The 18,246-nt window shown below is 44.1% G+C and overlaps 1 protein-coding gene across 8 annotated transcripts in view; it reads left to right on the forward strand.

Moving 5' to 3' along the window:
- LOC148387490 (receptor-type tyrosine-protein phosphatase F-like) overlaps nucleotides 1-18,246 on the forward strand; it is a 114,226-nt gene that overhangs the window by 55,808 nt on the left and 40,172 nt on the right. For 6 of the 8 annotated variants that reach the window (XM_088395466.1, XM_088395468.1, XM_088395471.1 and 3 more), the window contains exons 5-6: nucleotides 11,582-11,770; nucleotides 15,419-15,529. In XM_088395466.1, coding sequence (XP_088251592.1) covers nucleotides 11,582-11,770; nucleotides 15,419-15,529 — 300 coding nt within the window. Of the gene's footprint in view, nucleotides 1-11,581; nucleotides 11,771-12,756; nucleotides 12,775-15,418; nucleotides 15,530-18,246 lie in introns of all 8 variants that reach the window. The other 2 variants (XM_088395467.1, XM_088395465.1) reach the window with 1 other exon arrangement.

The raw sequence follows: 18,246 nt of genomic DNA on the forward strand, positions 1-18,246 counted from the left end.
CCGGATCCTCGTAACGTAGTAAAGCCGCCCATTATAGAGTGGCCAGCCTAAGGCACACCTGTGCAGTAATAATGTCGTCTAATCGCCACGGTGATACGCCACACGTATATAATAGAATGATTATCGCTGCAAAGGAGAACAAATTTAGATTGATTTGTGAGTAGCGTTTGAGAGGAATAGGCCCCGACAGAAAAGCTTTGTTCCTTGGGTTCAGCTCATGAGAGATGGAAACAAAAATACAAGTGTTGTATTTCTGTTGAGTAAATAAACATGAAAATATCGAGCATGCTCGTTCCGCAACACAAACCCTCTCTCAAGAGCAACGTCACCATCCCGGCCCGACTATATTTAGGCTATTGTTTGCGGCCCCGGCAATGCATCAAGTTCACAGCGGCGGAACTTGGTGCGAAAAACACGGGGGCGGCTCGCAAGCAGACGGAGATTAATGGGCGGCCAACCTTAATGGACCGCGCTAGCCCGGAGCTTTGAGAAGTTCTACAGCAGCTCTGATGAAAACGAATGGCGGGGGGGGGCGGGCAGTGGGAGGAGGAAGGGTGCTGCCTTTTGGTAACAAAGTCTCACCGCCATGGTGAAAAAAAAAATTATATAAATGTGCTCACACGAAAAAATCAAAAAGTAATATTTGTATATAAGTGGACAAAGACCTTCACAACTTTTGAAATGAAATATTGAAAAATGTGGAAAAGTACCATTTATAATATAGAGGCATAAAATGTCATACTTCTTCAATCCAGGTTCGAGGTTACTCAAAGAATGCGCTGAAATAAAAAGAACAGCACGATAGAGCCGCTAAAGCCTGTTTATCGACCCTCTGCCAAGTTGGACTTTAGCACTTTGGCACGTCACGAGTTTCCAGTCACTCTGTAATTCATTCTGTCACGCTGTTAGGAGTCCCGCTCTTTTGTTTCGCCGCTGTTCTCACGCCATCCAGAGGTCATCCAGACTTTTAGACGGGGCCCCAAAGTCATCGTTGTTTTCGCCTATAACAAAATAATTATCGGCGTCATAGCCCGCTTATTCCGTCGCCGCTATATTCTTTTATCGCTGCGCCGAGTATACCGGACGCTCGGCAATGACCGCGGGGAACGATGACTCGTTGCACGGCTAACGACGCCTGCGCCCTGACCTCGCAGCACCCCCACTCGAATTGAAGCGCCTCAGTAAATGTCCTGCTAAATGGCGCTTGTCCGGCCAATGTGTGAAATAGCACTCCCGCCGTCCGAGAAGACATCAGAAGCGACACGGGCGTCGCAATTGCAAAAATTGAACGTGGCACTCGTGGACGGAGACGCCTTAGCTTCCGTGTTTGTATTTATGGTTTCTCAATCAAACAGTTGGAACAGTGCCTGATAGTGCCGATGTAAAAAAAAAAAAGGCGTTAATGGGTAAGTCTCGCCGCAGAAATGTTGAAGAGCACACGCTTGTTCGTCCTCGGGAGGGAAACTGCGGACGTGTCTCCAGACACGAGAATGTTATCTAATGGCAACAGATCAAACGAGCACCATCATTACCAAAGTCCTCCCCTGTCAGAGTGTAAATGAGAAATGTTCTTTTTTGAAGAAGTTATCCCCGTCAACTCCCTTTGAACTCGCAAAGTTTTCATGTGGAAAAAGGTCAAGCGAGAAATAAGCAAGCTTGGAAGAAAATAATAAGTTGTCTACCTGTTGGCAAAAAGAAAACTGCAAAGTGCCTCAGAATATCAATGGCCCCATCATCTGAATTCAATTTGCGCTCCAAAAGGAGACAAAACCTCATCGAGTTTTGGCCCTCAGTTGATGGACCACAACGCAGCTTGACTGTATTTAGCGGCGCTGCCTTTGGTGCGCCGTAAACAAATTACGGCCTGGCCGCCTCGCAGAAGGCCTTTATTTGCTCGTCCGGCTTCGGCGGGTCCCCGGCGCAGAGGCGGGAAATGACTACGACACAATAGCCCGTAATAAATATCTCGGCGGCCCAGGCGAGTGCGGACAAACGGAGCGGACGGGATAAATAGTGGGGAAATCTCATTGCGCGATGAATGCCTACGTGAGCCGTATTGGAATGATTTAACACGGAGCACAGCGCCTCCGACAACTTAATCCCATCCTTTGCTTGCCTTTATTCAAATTGTCCACAATGACCAAAAGGTGTGTTGTATAACAGATATTCTCCCACATTCTCCCTTCCCGCTCCCCCACGTGTTTATGTAATGTCCACGCATATCCTGAATGGTGAGCTCGGCGTGCCGTTAAACGTTTCTGTCCGTATTGTGTTTGTTGTCACAACATGCTGGAGATGAAGCGCTTTACTGATATGGCTGTGATGGCGTTTTGCGACAGCGCCTGTTGCAGTTTTGAATCGGTAGAATGGTTAATAGCGTATTTACTGTCGCGTCTCTGGGAGAAGTGCTTAACTTTCAGATTTTCCCATCGAGGGAAACGGCAAACAGACGGCGGATTTGTGATACTTTGAAAACGTGATGGCCTTTTTTTTTTCATTTGTTTTACGTTGTATTTTGATCAAATATTTCGATTATTATAACTTTTCCTAATATTTTGTATTTTGCTTTATTTGTGCATTATTTTAGTATTGCCACTTTGATGCTCACGAGTGTCGACCTAATATTTTGACTTTTGCCACTCCAATTAGAAAATGACTTATTTTAGCAATATGAAAATGAATCTTTTTTTTATTGTGTCAAGCACAAAATGGCGCTTTGACCTCCTCAGGTGTACACTCCTCCTGTATATATTTTGCCAGCTCCACTGTGGCGATTCGATTTAATATCTCCCACCATCTGCTGGCTGGAAGCCTGGCGTCGTAGATCATATCCAGGCTGACAGTTACAAACTGCATCTGTCTCTGCACGCCTCTCCCAAGGACTTGGACAATATGGCGAGGGTGGTCGTAGCGATCTGCGACCTTCCATCCTTGCTTTCAAGGACTTGGAGGGCAAAGGAAGGAGCGACACCTTTTCAGCTTTGGTCCAGACTGGGCCGCATCTTACTGCTGTGATGACTCCACAGGGAATATTATATATTATAATATTATATATGAGAAGCGTTAATTGTATGGAATTTAGAATTGGCTGTTGGTATTTGGCGTACCACAATACCAGAAGCAACCTTGCGGTGACCTTCAACAAGACACAATTCCTGCCAGAATGCATTTTATTTCCGTACAAGCCTTTCCTCCCGTCGAGAAATGACACTTGGGTCCATTTAAAGTGATTGATAAACGCTTTGGAAAGGCAAATTTGCTGGAATATTTCCGCAGCGTTGGACGGAGTCGTCCGTGCTTTCGGGCGACGTTTTATCATCTCCCCTTGTCCATCAATTGCCGTTTGCTTTTGGCAAGCTGTATCTGCAAAAGAGCAAATGCTGCACTGTCAGTGGCGATCATGTCTATGGCCTCGGGGAGCCGAGGAAGCGAGAGAAGCTTGGGAAGGAGAAAGTGGGCAGAAAAAAGGAGAGGAAGAAGAGGAAACCTCAATCAATGACTAAAAATACCCCAAAAAGTTGGGGAGTGCGGACGAGGAAAACCAAGAGGCACACATGCAATTTTCAGTGTTTGTAGTGAGATTATAGAGCTCTAAAAATGGACACTTTGCTAAAATGTCGGAAACGTGTAATTTGGTATTAGATTAGAACCAACTGCATCTGCAGCTTGGAGAAGAGATTTACGGCAAAAGGCGAATGTTTAGATGTTCATGGGGGTTTCAAGTGGGTACATGAAAAGTCTCACATGGTAGCCTTCTCCCTCTCTTCACACACTCGAGTGTGTTATTTCGGGGAGGTATTAAATGGCTTTTTCATGCTGAATGTCTACGCAGCTGTGGACAGCCACTTAGTCTCTTCTGTAGCCTCTGATGCCTTTGTCGTTTTCATCTGACACAACTGCATTCTGATGTGTTCGATTCTTTTAAATATTTATTTTCATCGTAATATTTTTGGATTGACGAATCAGTCATGGAGAAAGAAGCCTGTGCACTGTTTTCCTTCTAGTACTGCTCTAATACTGTTCTTATTTTTATTTTTTATTAACATTTTTAAGTATTTTGTCTTTTGTAATGTCATTTTTTAAATATTTCCTTGAACTTTCTGTGTATATTTAATATTTTTTAACAATATTCCAGCATTTTTAATGAACACACTCAAGTGTGTTATTCCGTGTTGTGGTATGTTTTTGTCGTCATTCTTAGGTTGCTATTTGAAGAACATGTTCACAGTTAAATGTTCTTATCTTCAGCGATCTAGTGCTGTTTCGTCTTGCATGGTGAAGACGTCATGTATTGGCTTAGTGTCGGGGCTCAATCTCGGGATGTATTGAATTCATCTCTGGCCCCGCGGGAAGATATTAAAGATGTGACATGACACACTCCTCCGTTTACATCTGACAATTGTCAAAAGCAGACAGTGACGTCTCGGAATTGACGTGCGGCTGTTAAATATCCGCAAGCAAGCAGATTGTTATTAAAAGATTTTTCCTCAGAAGGCTTGTGAGTGATCACTACTGATGTGATTATCAGTAGTGTGTCATGTCTGTGTAGCTATCACTTTTGAAAAAGCTAACCTCGGACTGTTGTGATCCCAAACACGACCATTTTTCCCCCCCAGATATCCGAATAGACAAATCTGATTCCATAAGATGGTTCGACCAAATGTGGGCTGAGTTTGGCTTGTTCTGCCATTTGAAAGTGAAATTTAACACATTGATCATTATTAGCTTGTTACAGTAGAAACACGTCGCACATGTAACAAAATTAGCCTTAATTGCATGGCAATTAAATCATTTCCGCTAAACGATGCCGTTTATTTTGCCTCAGATCACCGATTAGTCCTTATTTCCACTGCTTTTTGGCTAATATCGACTACAGCTATGTAAGTAGCCCAACTTCAAAGCGTATAAGAAAGGCGCTTTGATTTTTCTAATTTGTTAATAACGCCGCCACGAGCTGGTAACCCTGCCATGAAAGAGCAAGGTCCATGACTTGGTGGGCTAATGAGTCAACGGCTCCTCGGGGCATGACTAGCTATGGATGGATGGACCTTAGCAGAGGTCAGCGGGGGAGTCCTCAATGACCTGGCTAATGAGAGGCTTCTCTCCCTGACCCTTTCTTCTTCTTACACACCAATCACTCCAGGAGCGCCCCTAAGCTTGAGCTTGTGCGTCACCATGGACCACCGACAGCTTGGCTTTTTCTCAGAGGTGCAGGTTTTACCCGAGATAAAATCGCAGTTGTTTGTGCTTGCATTGCGTCGATACTTGCTTGGCTGGCTGACTAAACAAATACTGTATGATCTCATCGCAGTTTGACCTGCTTTCTAATACCTGTGGTGTCACGCCTAATGCTTCTCTGTTTACTTATTTAGAAGATAAGGATGGTATTTTAAACACTGTCACTCATGACTGAACCTGCCCTCCCTCCCATTTTTGTTTCTCATGTCATCTGTTAATATTGAGTCATATCAGGGAATCAAAATAGACAGTTGAAATCATTTTAAGATCCCCTGGTTTATACCCAAGTATGAAGAAGTATAAAAGTGAATTTATAATAATGCTATTGTCAATATACGAGAATAATGAACTCATTTTGGACATGCATTTGAACGCAGCCATGATAAGGCCCTGCCCAATGTAGAAAAGAGAAGAAAAAAAATGGATGGGAATCTGTGCACGGCAGACATGTGCTGTCACAACTTGCCAAAGCTGTTATCATTCTTCTGTAGCCTGGATAGCCTTCCAATCACAGAAATGTGGGTGCATCTGACATATGTCAGAAAAAAAGAGCAGAAGACCAATAAAACCATCAGAATAAATGCATGTTTACGTTTGGTGCAAAAAACATGTCCAGGTCTGCCCGTAAGCCAGTTTCACCAAGAGACATGACATTTGGCAAGCCACTTATGATAGAGTGGACCCACCAAAAAGTTTTTCAAAGACCTTTCCATTCTATTCCATTTCTACCAAATATACTAGGCACTGCTAAATTTTGAAAAATGTGAGTGTTTGTCAAAGCATGTGGGCAGAGATTGGCAGCAAGTTCAGTTAGCACGCTGTAAAACATTAAACTAACTGAATAATCACTCCCCCGTTGGAAAACATTTGAGCATCAGGCTCGCAAAACGCTGGGAGCACATAAAAATGCGGACGTGATCCGAGATCAAGATCAGGATTATTTCGTGCAGCAATCGCTAGAGCTACAGGAACCAGATCTTTTTGTGGCGTTTGAGACTAAAGGCCATGTTTTCACTTTCCCTCTTAGCCACCTGAGCCGTTGCTGTTGCCGTGACCTCATACGGGGAACAGTTTGCAGGTTGTTTTTGAACCCTTCTGCTATAATAAAAGTTGACACCCTTGACATAGACTGCATATTATTCATTATGTCCGACCGAGGGAATCAATAAAGCCTGTCACAGGAACCGAACATTTTAATTAAGTCAACCCACCGCCATCCGCGCTCCCATACTCGTAAAAGTCACTCCTATCGGCCCATAATTGCACTTAGCGTGTCACGGCGGAGCTCCGCCGATGATTAATTTGAGACGTGAAGATGATTGATTCATTTGTTTGTTTACCGACTTGTTGCTCTGCTCCAGCAGACCGTCACACTCTCCTAGTTTTTAGACCCTTGTCCTTCTTATCCAGCGACTCCAGGAGTGACAATCAAGTCTCATTTGCCACACTGCGGTTTGTTTATTTCCCGTCTGCAAGGTGTAAATCATAATAACATCTCAATGGTCTTGAATTCAACAAACACCTGGAACAGGCTCAAATTTAGTCAGATGTTGTTCCATTTTGATCATTCTTACACGAATGTAAAAAAAAAAGGGGGGTAATGATATAGTTTCATTTTATGTATACGATGGGAGAAGGGTGTAAATATGGGAAACAAATCAAAAAATACCTTTGGTCTACTTTTTAGGAAAATCAGTTTTCTATCTCGGGGGGGCCTGCAAAAAAGGGAAAACATTTTTTTTTTTAAAATATAAAAAAATGCTGATAACGTTTCATTTTATGTCCACTATGGGAGAAAGGTGTAAATATGAGAAACAAATCAAAAAATACTTCTGGCCTGTCGCCTAGGGTGGGTCCAAGTATATTATGGGGGGGATTAGTGCCCCCTCGGCTCCCCCTCTAGCTCCGCCAGTGTCTCTGACCAAAGATAACCAACATTTGTTATACAAGACTGACCAATTATTAGCAAGCAAAATTTAAAAGTGCCTCAGGCAGCTGTGCTATTAGGCTGATAGTATAAAAGACCCCCTCCCTGCCAGTGAGACGAACCACACAGAACTAGAATAATCCTGTGAAGGAATACAAGCAAGTGGATGCATCGTGTTTGTCAACACAAGACAAGGTGACTCGGCCGACAGAAGCCAGCACATTTCGGAGAACCTCCCGTGGGCGCGTCGTGCAGGGTCGTAGGTCAGGGTTATGCGCAAAAAGAGTGCGCCCCGGCATAAATAAGAGACGCGTGCTTTCTGGCAGAGCCGTAGATCACGCTGATGGCAGTGCAAGTATGATATCAGATCGCCCGGAAGAGAGAAATAGAAAAGTGGAAAAGATGAAGATGATAAAACGAAAACTGTGGGTTGGCTTGGTGGGGGAATTAGATGACTGTTATTGATTATGTGCTCGCAAGCGGGGAAATAAGAGCAAATGTTCTGCTCAGCCAGACAAAAAAGTATTTTGTTTCAAAGGTCACACAAATGCATTACAGTCATTTTACTCCGGATAAACAAGCTAGTCATCGCCGGCGAGTTAAAAGGCAGCAGCAGCGGTGTTGTGTATTCTTTTAGCCGTGACTTTGTTTTTGTGACGCTCCGTCGAATGGTGTGTCATGGCGTGGACTGAGTGTTTGTTTTATGCACCATAGCAACTCGCTCAACACCTGAAGATATCGTGCGAGGCTCCACGAAATGTGCACGTCGTCTCTCCGTCTTGCGTTACATTCACTGACCCTCCTCCCTCCGCCACGGTTGATCCCGAGCGTCGTAAACACGCTTATCTGCTTTGTGGAAAGTGCTTGTGAAAGCTTTCAAGCCAGGCCCTGCAAAGAATTTGTGCATTTTAAAAAAAAGAAAAAATTATTCAGGTCGCCTTTCTTCACAGATACTCACCATTTCACAAGCGTCTTACATCAGGAGACCTTGGGTGTTTCCTGAAATCCAATGAGGGGCTTGTTCACATGGTCATAACAGCAGTGCAGAGACCTGGGCGGATATGCTAACCAATTAACTTCAACGACTTTGTTTCTTCGCCATTTTGAGAGCTGTTACATGTCAGGACTGGTGTGCGAGAGGTATAGTTAATTTGGTTTCAAATAGATTCAAGGTACCTGTATCTTGGCGTCGGGGTCCAACATCAAAACGGAAAATTCCATTTTGATGAGCGACTAATCAGCCAAGCAGCTTGTTCAGTCGAACTCGCTGAACTTTTTATTTGCATCCTCGTCCCCCACCTTCCCTGTTGATACCTCGCATGCAAATGCTTTTGCCTCTGCGAGCTCCCGTCGGAAAACAGCCGCGGGCCTTTCACTTTATTTTTCTTCCCCCTCGAGATGACTCGTGTGCCTTTCACTGCCATATTGACTCAAGACCAATTGGAGCACAGACAACACCTTTAGTGCTATTTAGTTTTCTTTTTTTTCCTTTGCAGATGAATAATAAAAGGCTTTAGTGCGAGACCTGGTATTGATTAAAAAAAAAGAAAAAGAGTGGGGCTAATACAACACATCAGACGTGAGGAAGTGCCTCTTTATTCTCAAGAGCTTGAAAGCTTTTTATCCTAATCGAACGTGGCACTGATGAATGTTTACTATTCACCATGCAGCTGGCGCTTTCACTGTTTTTCTTAATCTCCTCTGTAAATGTCAGATGTACAGATGCCCCTTCTTCTTTGGAAGTCAAAGTTGCCGTTTTGTTACGCATTTACTTTGACAGTAAACGTCAATAAGCTGACAGAAAAATCCCGAGGCGAATGACCATCATTCGGCTCTTCGGTCGAAGCCAAAAACGAAGCAAAGTTTCTACTATCCATTTCTTCACTTTTAATCGTGACTCCGAATCATGTTCAGGATGTTTCATACACCTGGGAATGGTTTTAATTGGGGTGGGGGGGGGGGGGAGCTGCCATGTTAAGTCTCCTTTAACTACAGTATTGATGCACAATGTGTTTCCTCATGAATATTTGCGTGCATATGCTTGCTCCCCTTCCATGTTTCACAAGGATGTATTCTCCATAAGAGGCGTCTGTTCTTCTGCCCACACGTTAAACATTCATAGCAGCGCATTTGTCTGCCGTCAGCACTGCGGATTGAAAAGAGTCATGAGAAAGCACAGCCACGTGAAAAGGAGACCATGTCTGGCCTACCTAGTTAACAGTTTTTCCCCCGACGAGATGTTTGGGGTTGGCGGAGGTTATCGGGGGAGACGGGCCCGGCTGACATTAGCGCTGCATCGCCATCCAGCGGGCCTCCCAGTGGGGCAGTAGGACGAGGACGGTTCTATTTCAGCGGGGCTCTGATTAGAGTCGTCGCCCTCGTCGCCACGCTCCGCTCGCACTGGTAATTGGAGCTGGCAGGAGGTTGGCATGCAAAGCCTCCCCAGTGCCCGCCCCCTTTTCTCCTTGCTCTCCTTCTTACTTATTTCCTCTTCCTTGCACCTGCATTACACCTCTTTGCCACGCTAGTTTAGGACCACGTTAATTGGACTAATTACCGGATTAGGACTGTCATTGGCGACATCCCCCACCAGCCGTACCGTACTTGACATCGCCCGCTTGCGTCACGTTTCGATATTCACGGCTGTTTGTCGTTAATAAGCATCTGCTCTGCTTTGTTGGATCAATACCAATAACGTGACTTTTTAATACTCTTTTTGTTCTGTCAGGCAAAATGCCTGATAAAATGTCCTTTTCATTTCAAGGAAACACAAAAATCCCAACTAAAAATGTCTTGTGCATGTTTTCATCAAATAAATGGTTGAGTGGAACACCCCTAGTGCCCTTTTATGAATAATTAAAAAAAATCAGTCGTGGATTAAAATGGTTTCCTTTTTAACTAAGGATAAAGAACCAAAAGAAAGACGGAAACATGTTAGAACACATATTTAAGAGTTTATAATTACGATTCAAAGAGGTTCAAAATTTAGGAGAATAAGGATTTGAGTTTCGGTGTTTATATCTTAAGGTTTTGAATTAGGGGTTCAAACTAGGGTTAGCATTTCAAAGTCAGGATTTAAACAAGGGCGAGCATTTCAAATTAAGATTCCAAGGTTTCAAGTCTGAATTCGGGTTACAAGTCAGCGTCTCAAGCAAAGGTCAGGGTTTCAAGTCCGGGTTTTTGCTTAAAAGGTCGGCTTATCTTGAGAACCATCAAGCTGCGTGTTTGATTTGATTTACTGGCTTCCTTCCAAGCATCGCCTGCCTTCTCTGGCGTCTCAGGCAATAAAAGAGGATGTGCACAAAGGCTCGTCTTTGTCTTACCCGGAATGACAAGTTGCCAGCGCAGACCAGCTGCAGGAGTTGCTTGAGAAAACAGACAGGCCTCCACAATAGCTTGTCAACTACTCAAACTTTTTTTTTTTTTTTTATCAACCAAATGAGTGGGCTATGCAAATTGCTTCAGCTTCTAGTGACAAAATGTGCATGATTTTCTATTGCAAATTTTGTAAATACTACAGCTTCCTCAAAATTGGGTTTCAAGGCTCGGGCTAGAGTTTTATATTGGGATTTCAACGCACACATTGGATTTCACAGCCCACCTGCCAAGCAAAACGGGGTGAAAAAGCGTCCGGTTCATGTATAAGCCTTGATGATTTATTCCCTCCCTGTTTGCGCTCTCTTGATACCGCCTCGTGTAATATCTCCCTTTGCATTTTTCACCGGCCGGAAACATTCGCCAATAATCTTAATCATAAATATTATATGGGCGGCGGGTACAACATTGTTTGCTTTAAAATATCCCCTGTTGACGTCGAGAGCGAAAAGGGCTTAGCTCGCCAAAACATTGCAGTGTGAATACAAATATTTCCATGTGTAAAGCAGATGCCAGGGCCCAGCACGTTGGAATCATTTCAATGGAGGAGGGAATGTTCGTGTCCCTGCCATAATGTGTCAATATGTGCCACAACTACAAAGGTGTCCTCGACCGCCATCACAAAATCAAATGTCACCTCCTGATGGTCTCTGAAAAGCGCCACTATGCACATCAGAACTAAGGAGGATTCAAAATAATCCACAAGGTTGATGCCTATTGGATGAAAGGCATGAGCACATATGAATAGACTCCAAATACTTTTTCAACTTTTTAGTTTCAAAATAGTTGAAATAATCCCCAAATTCCAAAACGTTGGTGGTGTATTCTGAAGCCATGCTTTTGTTGGCATCTCAATGCGAATGCAGCTTTTTTTTTTTGTATGCTCAAGATCTCTTCATCCTGCACTGAATACTTGCTAAGTTCTCGCGAGCCGGCATCCTTAAAGCTGTCGAAGCTTCTGAGAGGCCTCCCAACTTCAACATTTTATGTTTTTTTCTCTGCCTCTTCTAACAAAATCCCCTGGCGTATGTTCATCTGCAGAGAACCAGATCCCCCACGGCTTCCCCACCATCGACTTGGGCCCCCAGCTGAAGGTGGTGGAGCGGACCAGGACGGCCACCATGTTGTGCGCGGCCAGCGGAAACCCCGACCCGGAGATCACCTGGTTCAAGGACATGCTGCCTGTGGATATCGGCAGCACCAACGGTCGCATCAAACAGTTCCAATCAGGTACACACACATTTAATTATACGTGTTGATGTTTGCTTTTACCTGTTTGTGAATTTTTGACATAACGTCAGAGCAGAAATTAACCTTCGCCATGCAAATTGGCCAGTTAGCTGTCTCATCGTATTAATTGGGCAATTTTAGACACGGTGACTCGTAGCTGATTGCAAAAAAATAAAAGCTCTGTTTTTTAATTTAAATATCCATTGGAAATTGGACCAGACTGTAACACAATGAATGTCTAGTGAAAGAAAGGACAGTTAATTAAGAGTAAACATTGGACTATTGTTATTGACGATTGAGTCGAGGCAGAGTGGTAAAACAAGCAAATATATGCAATACAGTCGAATACAATAAGTGTAATGCACATTGTGCCATAAGCAAAGGACACGTGAAACATTCCAGGAAATATAGTCACTAACTTATATTAAAAACCAATCAGTCGGCCTCTTTTTTCTTCCTTCTCAAATAAACGCACCAGCATGCGAGCCCAAGTCAAGGTTAAAAACAACTGTCATATCATACGTTACTCCATTTAGTCTTGCAGCAAACTTTTAATTGCTTTTCTTTCTCTTGTGAGACAGTGAGGGGCCGCCTGGAAATACGCTGATATGCCCTCGGCCTAACAGCTCTTTTTATCCCCCCCCCCCTCCCCTCTTCCTATTACTATGACCCAGACATCTGCTGACACATCAGGATTTACTGCTAGCCATACGACGAGATGTATAACAAAATCGGGAGACAAAGACAAAGCGACGCGCGAGGTTTCTGGCTGTTTATTAGCCCAAGCGCGACGTGTTTCACCGCACGGGTGTTTGGCGGCGGCGCACTTTATCACCTTGTTTCTAATCTGTTTATTTCTTATCTCTGGCCTGCCAGAAAGCCATGTGTTTTATTTGGTTGTTGTTTTCTTCTCTCCCACTGATGATTAAGTGGATCACTAACTAAATTTCTCAACCCCTGTTTGCCTCAATATGACTCCCACCTAGGCGGTACGCCAATTAGAGGTAAGGATGATGATATGAAAAACAAAACAAAAATGTGTACCATCACATCTCATGCAAACAGACCCTTTGCATCAGTCTCCCCAACCCTACCCGACGTCACCGCCACTCCGGGTTCATCGACACCTCTTCCACTTTTCCCCCCTTCGTCTGACAAGCACATGGTCTGTCCGCTGTGGTTGCGTCTTACACACAATGTTCACCAGCCTTGCTGTCGGCACGTTTCAAGGTGTTACCAAATCGAACCCAAAGCAATCCGTTTCAGGATGCTGGTAGACCTTGCTCATACTCCCACAAGAAATGCGTATACCGAGTGTTTTCATATTATTATTATTAATATTATTTTATCATAGTTGTCCCAAGCTATATTGCAGTTCAGTTCTTGCAACTTCACTGGATGTCCGTTTTTTTGAAATTACACCCATGTTCTTAATATTTATCTATCCATATCTTCTATCTATCTATCTATCTATCTATCTATCTATCTATCTATCTATCTATCTATCTATCTATCTATCTATCTATCTATCTATCTATCCGTCTATCTATGTGGGAACTTGGTAGCCTACTCTGAAAAGTCTGAAGGCAACCCACTTTTGGGTCCTGACCCACCACTGCGTCACAGTCAAAAGGTTTTGCCAGTTAGCAGCCGGCCATCTTTGCATTCTCTTTTGCTGACTTCCTCAGCCTTCAGCAGGCTTGACCAGCTTTTCAAAGAAACACACAACCTCGACTTGAGCGATGTTGCTGTAAACGCCGACTTTGAGCCGACCACATCTTGACCTGCTGGCATTGGGGCCAAGCGGCGAGGAGTTGCATTCTAAACTGAAGGTCGCTTTCGCTAAGCGAGCTCGCCGCTGCCGCTACACGTCTTGAAATGTAAATTGACGCCGCATTAGCATACACATGCACTCTGCAAAGACTGTTGATTTAAACACCAAGCTGTCTGTACTGTTAATTTCATTCTACAAACTTTATAGAGTTCCTAACAAGGAGCTGAATGGCAAAATGATCAACAGGTTTTTGTCTCATAACTCAACCAACAAATGTACTCGAGTGCCCCCAGAGCCGAGTTTGGGACCCACTGTTTTGAAGAGTTAGAAATAACCCGACCGGAGGGTGGGGTGGGAAAGTTAGGGGGGGTAAGTGTCGCAGGTCTGACAACTTAAGCGCCTCGGTTCCCGCAGGCGGCCGGCGCTATTTCCTCCCCAATGCGAGATTGACAGTTTGGTGACAGCGTGATTAGTATGCAGGTGCATGTCAGCAACGAGTCGCACGGCGGCAAGTTCACCACCTCGGAATAGAGGATGTGCTGTCGTGAGATCTGAGCGCACTGAGAAGCTTCACCTTGGTAGTCAGTTTGCCGAGTGGTGAGCCTTGTTTGTCGCATCCATCTCATGCTGCATGGTGTGGGGGGGGAGGGAAAAAAAAATTCCGACATCATCTGACACCGACGTTTCTGTCTTGTTCCTAAGCGCGCGACTGGCTGGCTGACTTTCACGCTAGTTCTATGTTGTCATATTTGTTGTCACAAACACGTGTTCCGCACATTGACAGATTTTACATGTATGTTGTCAGTCACCAGAGAGGTAAGTTTGCTGTTGTTTGTGAGCACCGGTGCATTTGGATACTCCGATAACAAATTTGTTCACATTTTTTTTAATCAGTTGTGCACCTCAGGTTTTCATAATAATACAAATATAAATAAAATAATAGTTTGTAATATTTATGAATGAAGAGTTAGGTTCAGCAACAGATGAATTTATTTAACTAGAGAAAAAAAATAGGAGACGTTTTTTAAATCAGCGTTTAAAATATGTTTAGGGACAGATAAAGCCATCTCTAATTAAAATTTGATGTTAACCAGTATAATTGCATAGTTTCGTGAGTCTCAAGTGTTTTACACGATGACCTCAAAGGACCATTTCCAAGCCCGTCTTTTTATCGTCACACCTAAATGTTTCGATGTCAACAATTGCTTTCAACCCAAAGGGGATATGGGCAGCGACTCTCGAGTGTTAGACATAACAGCGTTGGCAAAGTAGCTTACGCGCAGGTCAGCGATCCAGGAAAAAGCCGGCTTATATGTCCTGTGCGAAAGCTATGCGGCTCGTGTATGTCCGGATGACCGCGGCGAGTCTCTTCTTAGGCTTTGATGCCTTTGCAACATTTCGGAGCTGCTGGTAAAAGCCATCTGGCAGTGTCAGCGTCACCCTGTGGGGGAGCCATGTTGACACATGGTCAACACACCCAAAAAAAAGATCATTAAATATTTTAGACTCACGGTAAAGAACGTTAATGCTTACATGTGGCTTGGGATGGGTGTTGCTCGTTTTTCATTTTCAATTTTGAAGTCCTACACGACAGTCGACTATTCTACTATACTATTGCGCCCATCCCTTACTTGCGTCGTTATATTAATTGCGGATGCTCACGTCAACAAAAGGCAGCTCTGAGAGACGCATACATAGAATACCTAATTCATTTCCTTTGGCCCTTTTATTCCCACTAGTTATTTAACCTCACCTGAATGCTTTGCAGGCATATCCACTTTTTACCTGACTAGATTGTCGCTGAGCTTTTATGCCAAGGTACATTTGCAGCTCCATTTTTTTTTTTTCTTCATCCTTCTTCTTCCAACCCGCAGGAGCTCTGCAAATTGAGAACAGCGACGAGTCCGACCAGGGCAAATACGAATGCATCGCCACCAACAGTGCCGGCACCCGTTACTCAGCTCCCGCCAACCTCTACGTACGAGGTAAAGTCAACCGAGTCCGCCCTTCCACCCCCCTGACTCACTTTCCATCTGCCTCGCTGTCTAATATTCGTGCCGCTATTTTCTGTCTTTGCGGCTTGTTTGTGCTTTCCTATCAGCCAACCTCCACCTGGAAGCAAACAACTGCATTAAAATCTGAATCCCCACACAGAAAGTACACACAGAGGCCCTGTCTCAATTTTTTTTTTTTTTTTGACAGCATTCCAAGGTTCTCCAAACAGGACCGGCGGGTTTTGTTTTGGCGCTTCCGTCGGCAGACATGGCGGGTTAAGGGCAGCACTTGCAGCCCTGCTGCAGTAGGAGGGGAGAAAAAGACAACAAAGCCTCCCGTAAAAAACAAGCCGGTTAAAGTCGAGGGAGTAGCATACGGGTCAGCCCCGATGGATAACCCAGCGTGTGTGAAGTACATGAAACGGCATAGCGGCTTCACTTGTTAGTATGCGCGGCCAAAGAGGGATGAAGGGGAAGTGTGAGGCCAAAAAAAAGACACACACACTTTTGATATTTCATAACTTTGTAGCGAGCAAATATAGAAGTAGACTCTAATAGTACATACATTTCATATGACCAAGAAAATAGCATGCTGTTAGGAGGTCATTTCAGCCCCCATCTGTTTTATATTTCTCGTGTTTTTTTTTTTTTGCATCGCAATGGGAGGTATGCTAAGAATCACACAACCGATGCCATTTAAAATGCGACTATAAATGATCCAATTAAGGAAAGAATATCACAGGACAATTTACTCTTACTAAATGTCTAAAGATTTTTATTTTTTTTTTATTGAGACTTCTTTCATAATGGCTTCTGAAAAAAATGAAACGGTGACAACAAAATGTCGGCCCAGTAAGGGTTATCATTTCAAGGGCAACCGTGCCCATCAAAGTTGCTGGATGGAGTAGCGCAAGCTCCGACATGTTCTGCTCTTAAATCTTAACTCCGATGTGGAGGCGGGAAGGGGATACGTTGGTCTCATCTATTAATCAACTGTCACGGGTGCAGGTTCGGCCTTTGCCTCTTCTCGCAGGTAATTACAGTGATTGTGCGGCGTGGCGCCAGCGGAGCCCACCCTTCTGGCTCCGGGAGGTCTCAAACACCACCTATGTAGCCCCCTCCTCCTTACATAAAGATCGAAATCAAAGCGAGCGTAACCTTTTAAAAACTGCCGTTGTCTGCGGTGGCGGAAACGGGGCTTGTTTTTCACTCCGTCATCGTTACCGCGGCGATGAGGAGCGGCAGACCCCCGGGCTGTGCTGTCGGTAGGTTTTGATTGGGTCCAAAACATGAGCGACGACACCAATCTCGTCTGTACTTTTATCCGGCGCACCAAAGGGGAGATTTAGCGGATTAGCATATCGAGCTTCCAAAGTGTCAACATTACAAGCTTTGGGATGTAAAACGGAGAGTTAAAAAGTGGAGCATGAGACCAGTAGTGATTGTGCTGAAATATGACTGATAAAATATAAATAATATATAAAAATAATTTATAAAATAAAAAAATAGATATAAAAACTTGTTTCCCCTCCACCCCAAAGAAAATCACGGCGATACTAAATTTTGCTGCATGATTTGAATGTGGACGTAAAGTAGCGTCACCTGGTGGAATATAAAAGCAAATTATGTGAAATGAAAGTAGTGCCTGCCATCTTAATTATGCTTGGGATAAAAAAAAAAAGAACATTTTCTGTTTTTTGCTATTTTAGACTTAATTGAGGAACAAACAATTATAAATGAACTCGTTCTATTCTTTCATCCTTGCCAAAATGGCTTGGGAAAAAAAAATCAATGAATGACACAAAGTCTCTCTTGAATGTCTGCACACGTTTTTTCTCACCATCACTCAACAAACATAACCTGATCCTATTCCTGGCTGAGGGTTTCTGCTACCCGTACCAGTCGAGACATTTTATAGCTACTCCAGAATCATGTCTTCATGTTTCAGCACGATGATGGGAGGAAGGGGAGGGGGTGGGCGTCTTGTTTTTCCTGGCCGCCCTTGCACACCTCTGTCCATTACGAACGTTCCGTAGGTGTTACAGGTGCAGGTCGCTCCCGGTGCCTGGAAAAGGGAGGACTCGATCAGCGTGGGCGGAATGACAAGCGTCCTCATTTATCAAGCGCTTTGTCCGGCGCGTAAAATAGCTCCTGTCTGCAGCTGCCCCTTTTTCATATATCCATGTGACATGTCCATATGTCACGTGGATAAAGCGCCGCGCTCTCGCTTTGTATGCCTTTTGACCAAAACGTCTTCATTCCGTGTCTCGCGAAGGGAGCCGTTTTTACAAAAATGAGACCCTGAACACATTTTCAAAGGCACCAGCCGTTTTTGAATTATTTAAGAGCGGCAGTCAAAGAGATGGAAGTGTGCTCAAGGGAAATGAATGCAAACAATATCACAAGGACGTGTAAGCAAGTCTTAGTTGCAAGGATCAAGTCAGAGTCTGATCTATGCGTGGACGGACAGACGGATGGACGGAACAAACAAACTGAAGGAATTTATATTTGAACCACACTTGTGCGTTTGGAGCGAAGGGAAGTTTATCATGGCTGAACGAAGACCCCGCCGGTCTCGGGAGTTCGGGGAACCTTTGGGGTGAGCTCCACAGGGCTGCGACTTTTTATTCCAGGCGGCATATGAACCAAATGTTTCCTGTATTTTAAAAATTCCAATTCCTCTATGTACCTCCTGTGCATGACAGAAT

Source organism: Syngnathus floridae, chromosome 14, assembly GCF_059516105.1.
Source record: "Syngnathus floridae isolate MCC-2025c chromosome 14, RoL_Sflo_1.0, whole genome shotgun sequence".
Taxonomy (NCBI): domain Eukaryota; kingdom Metazoa; phylum Chordata; class Actinopteri; order Syngnathiformes; family Syngnathidae; genus Syngnathus; species Syngnathus floridae.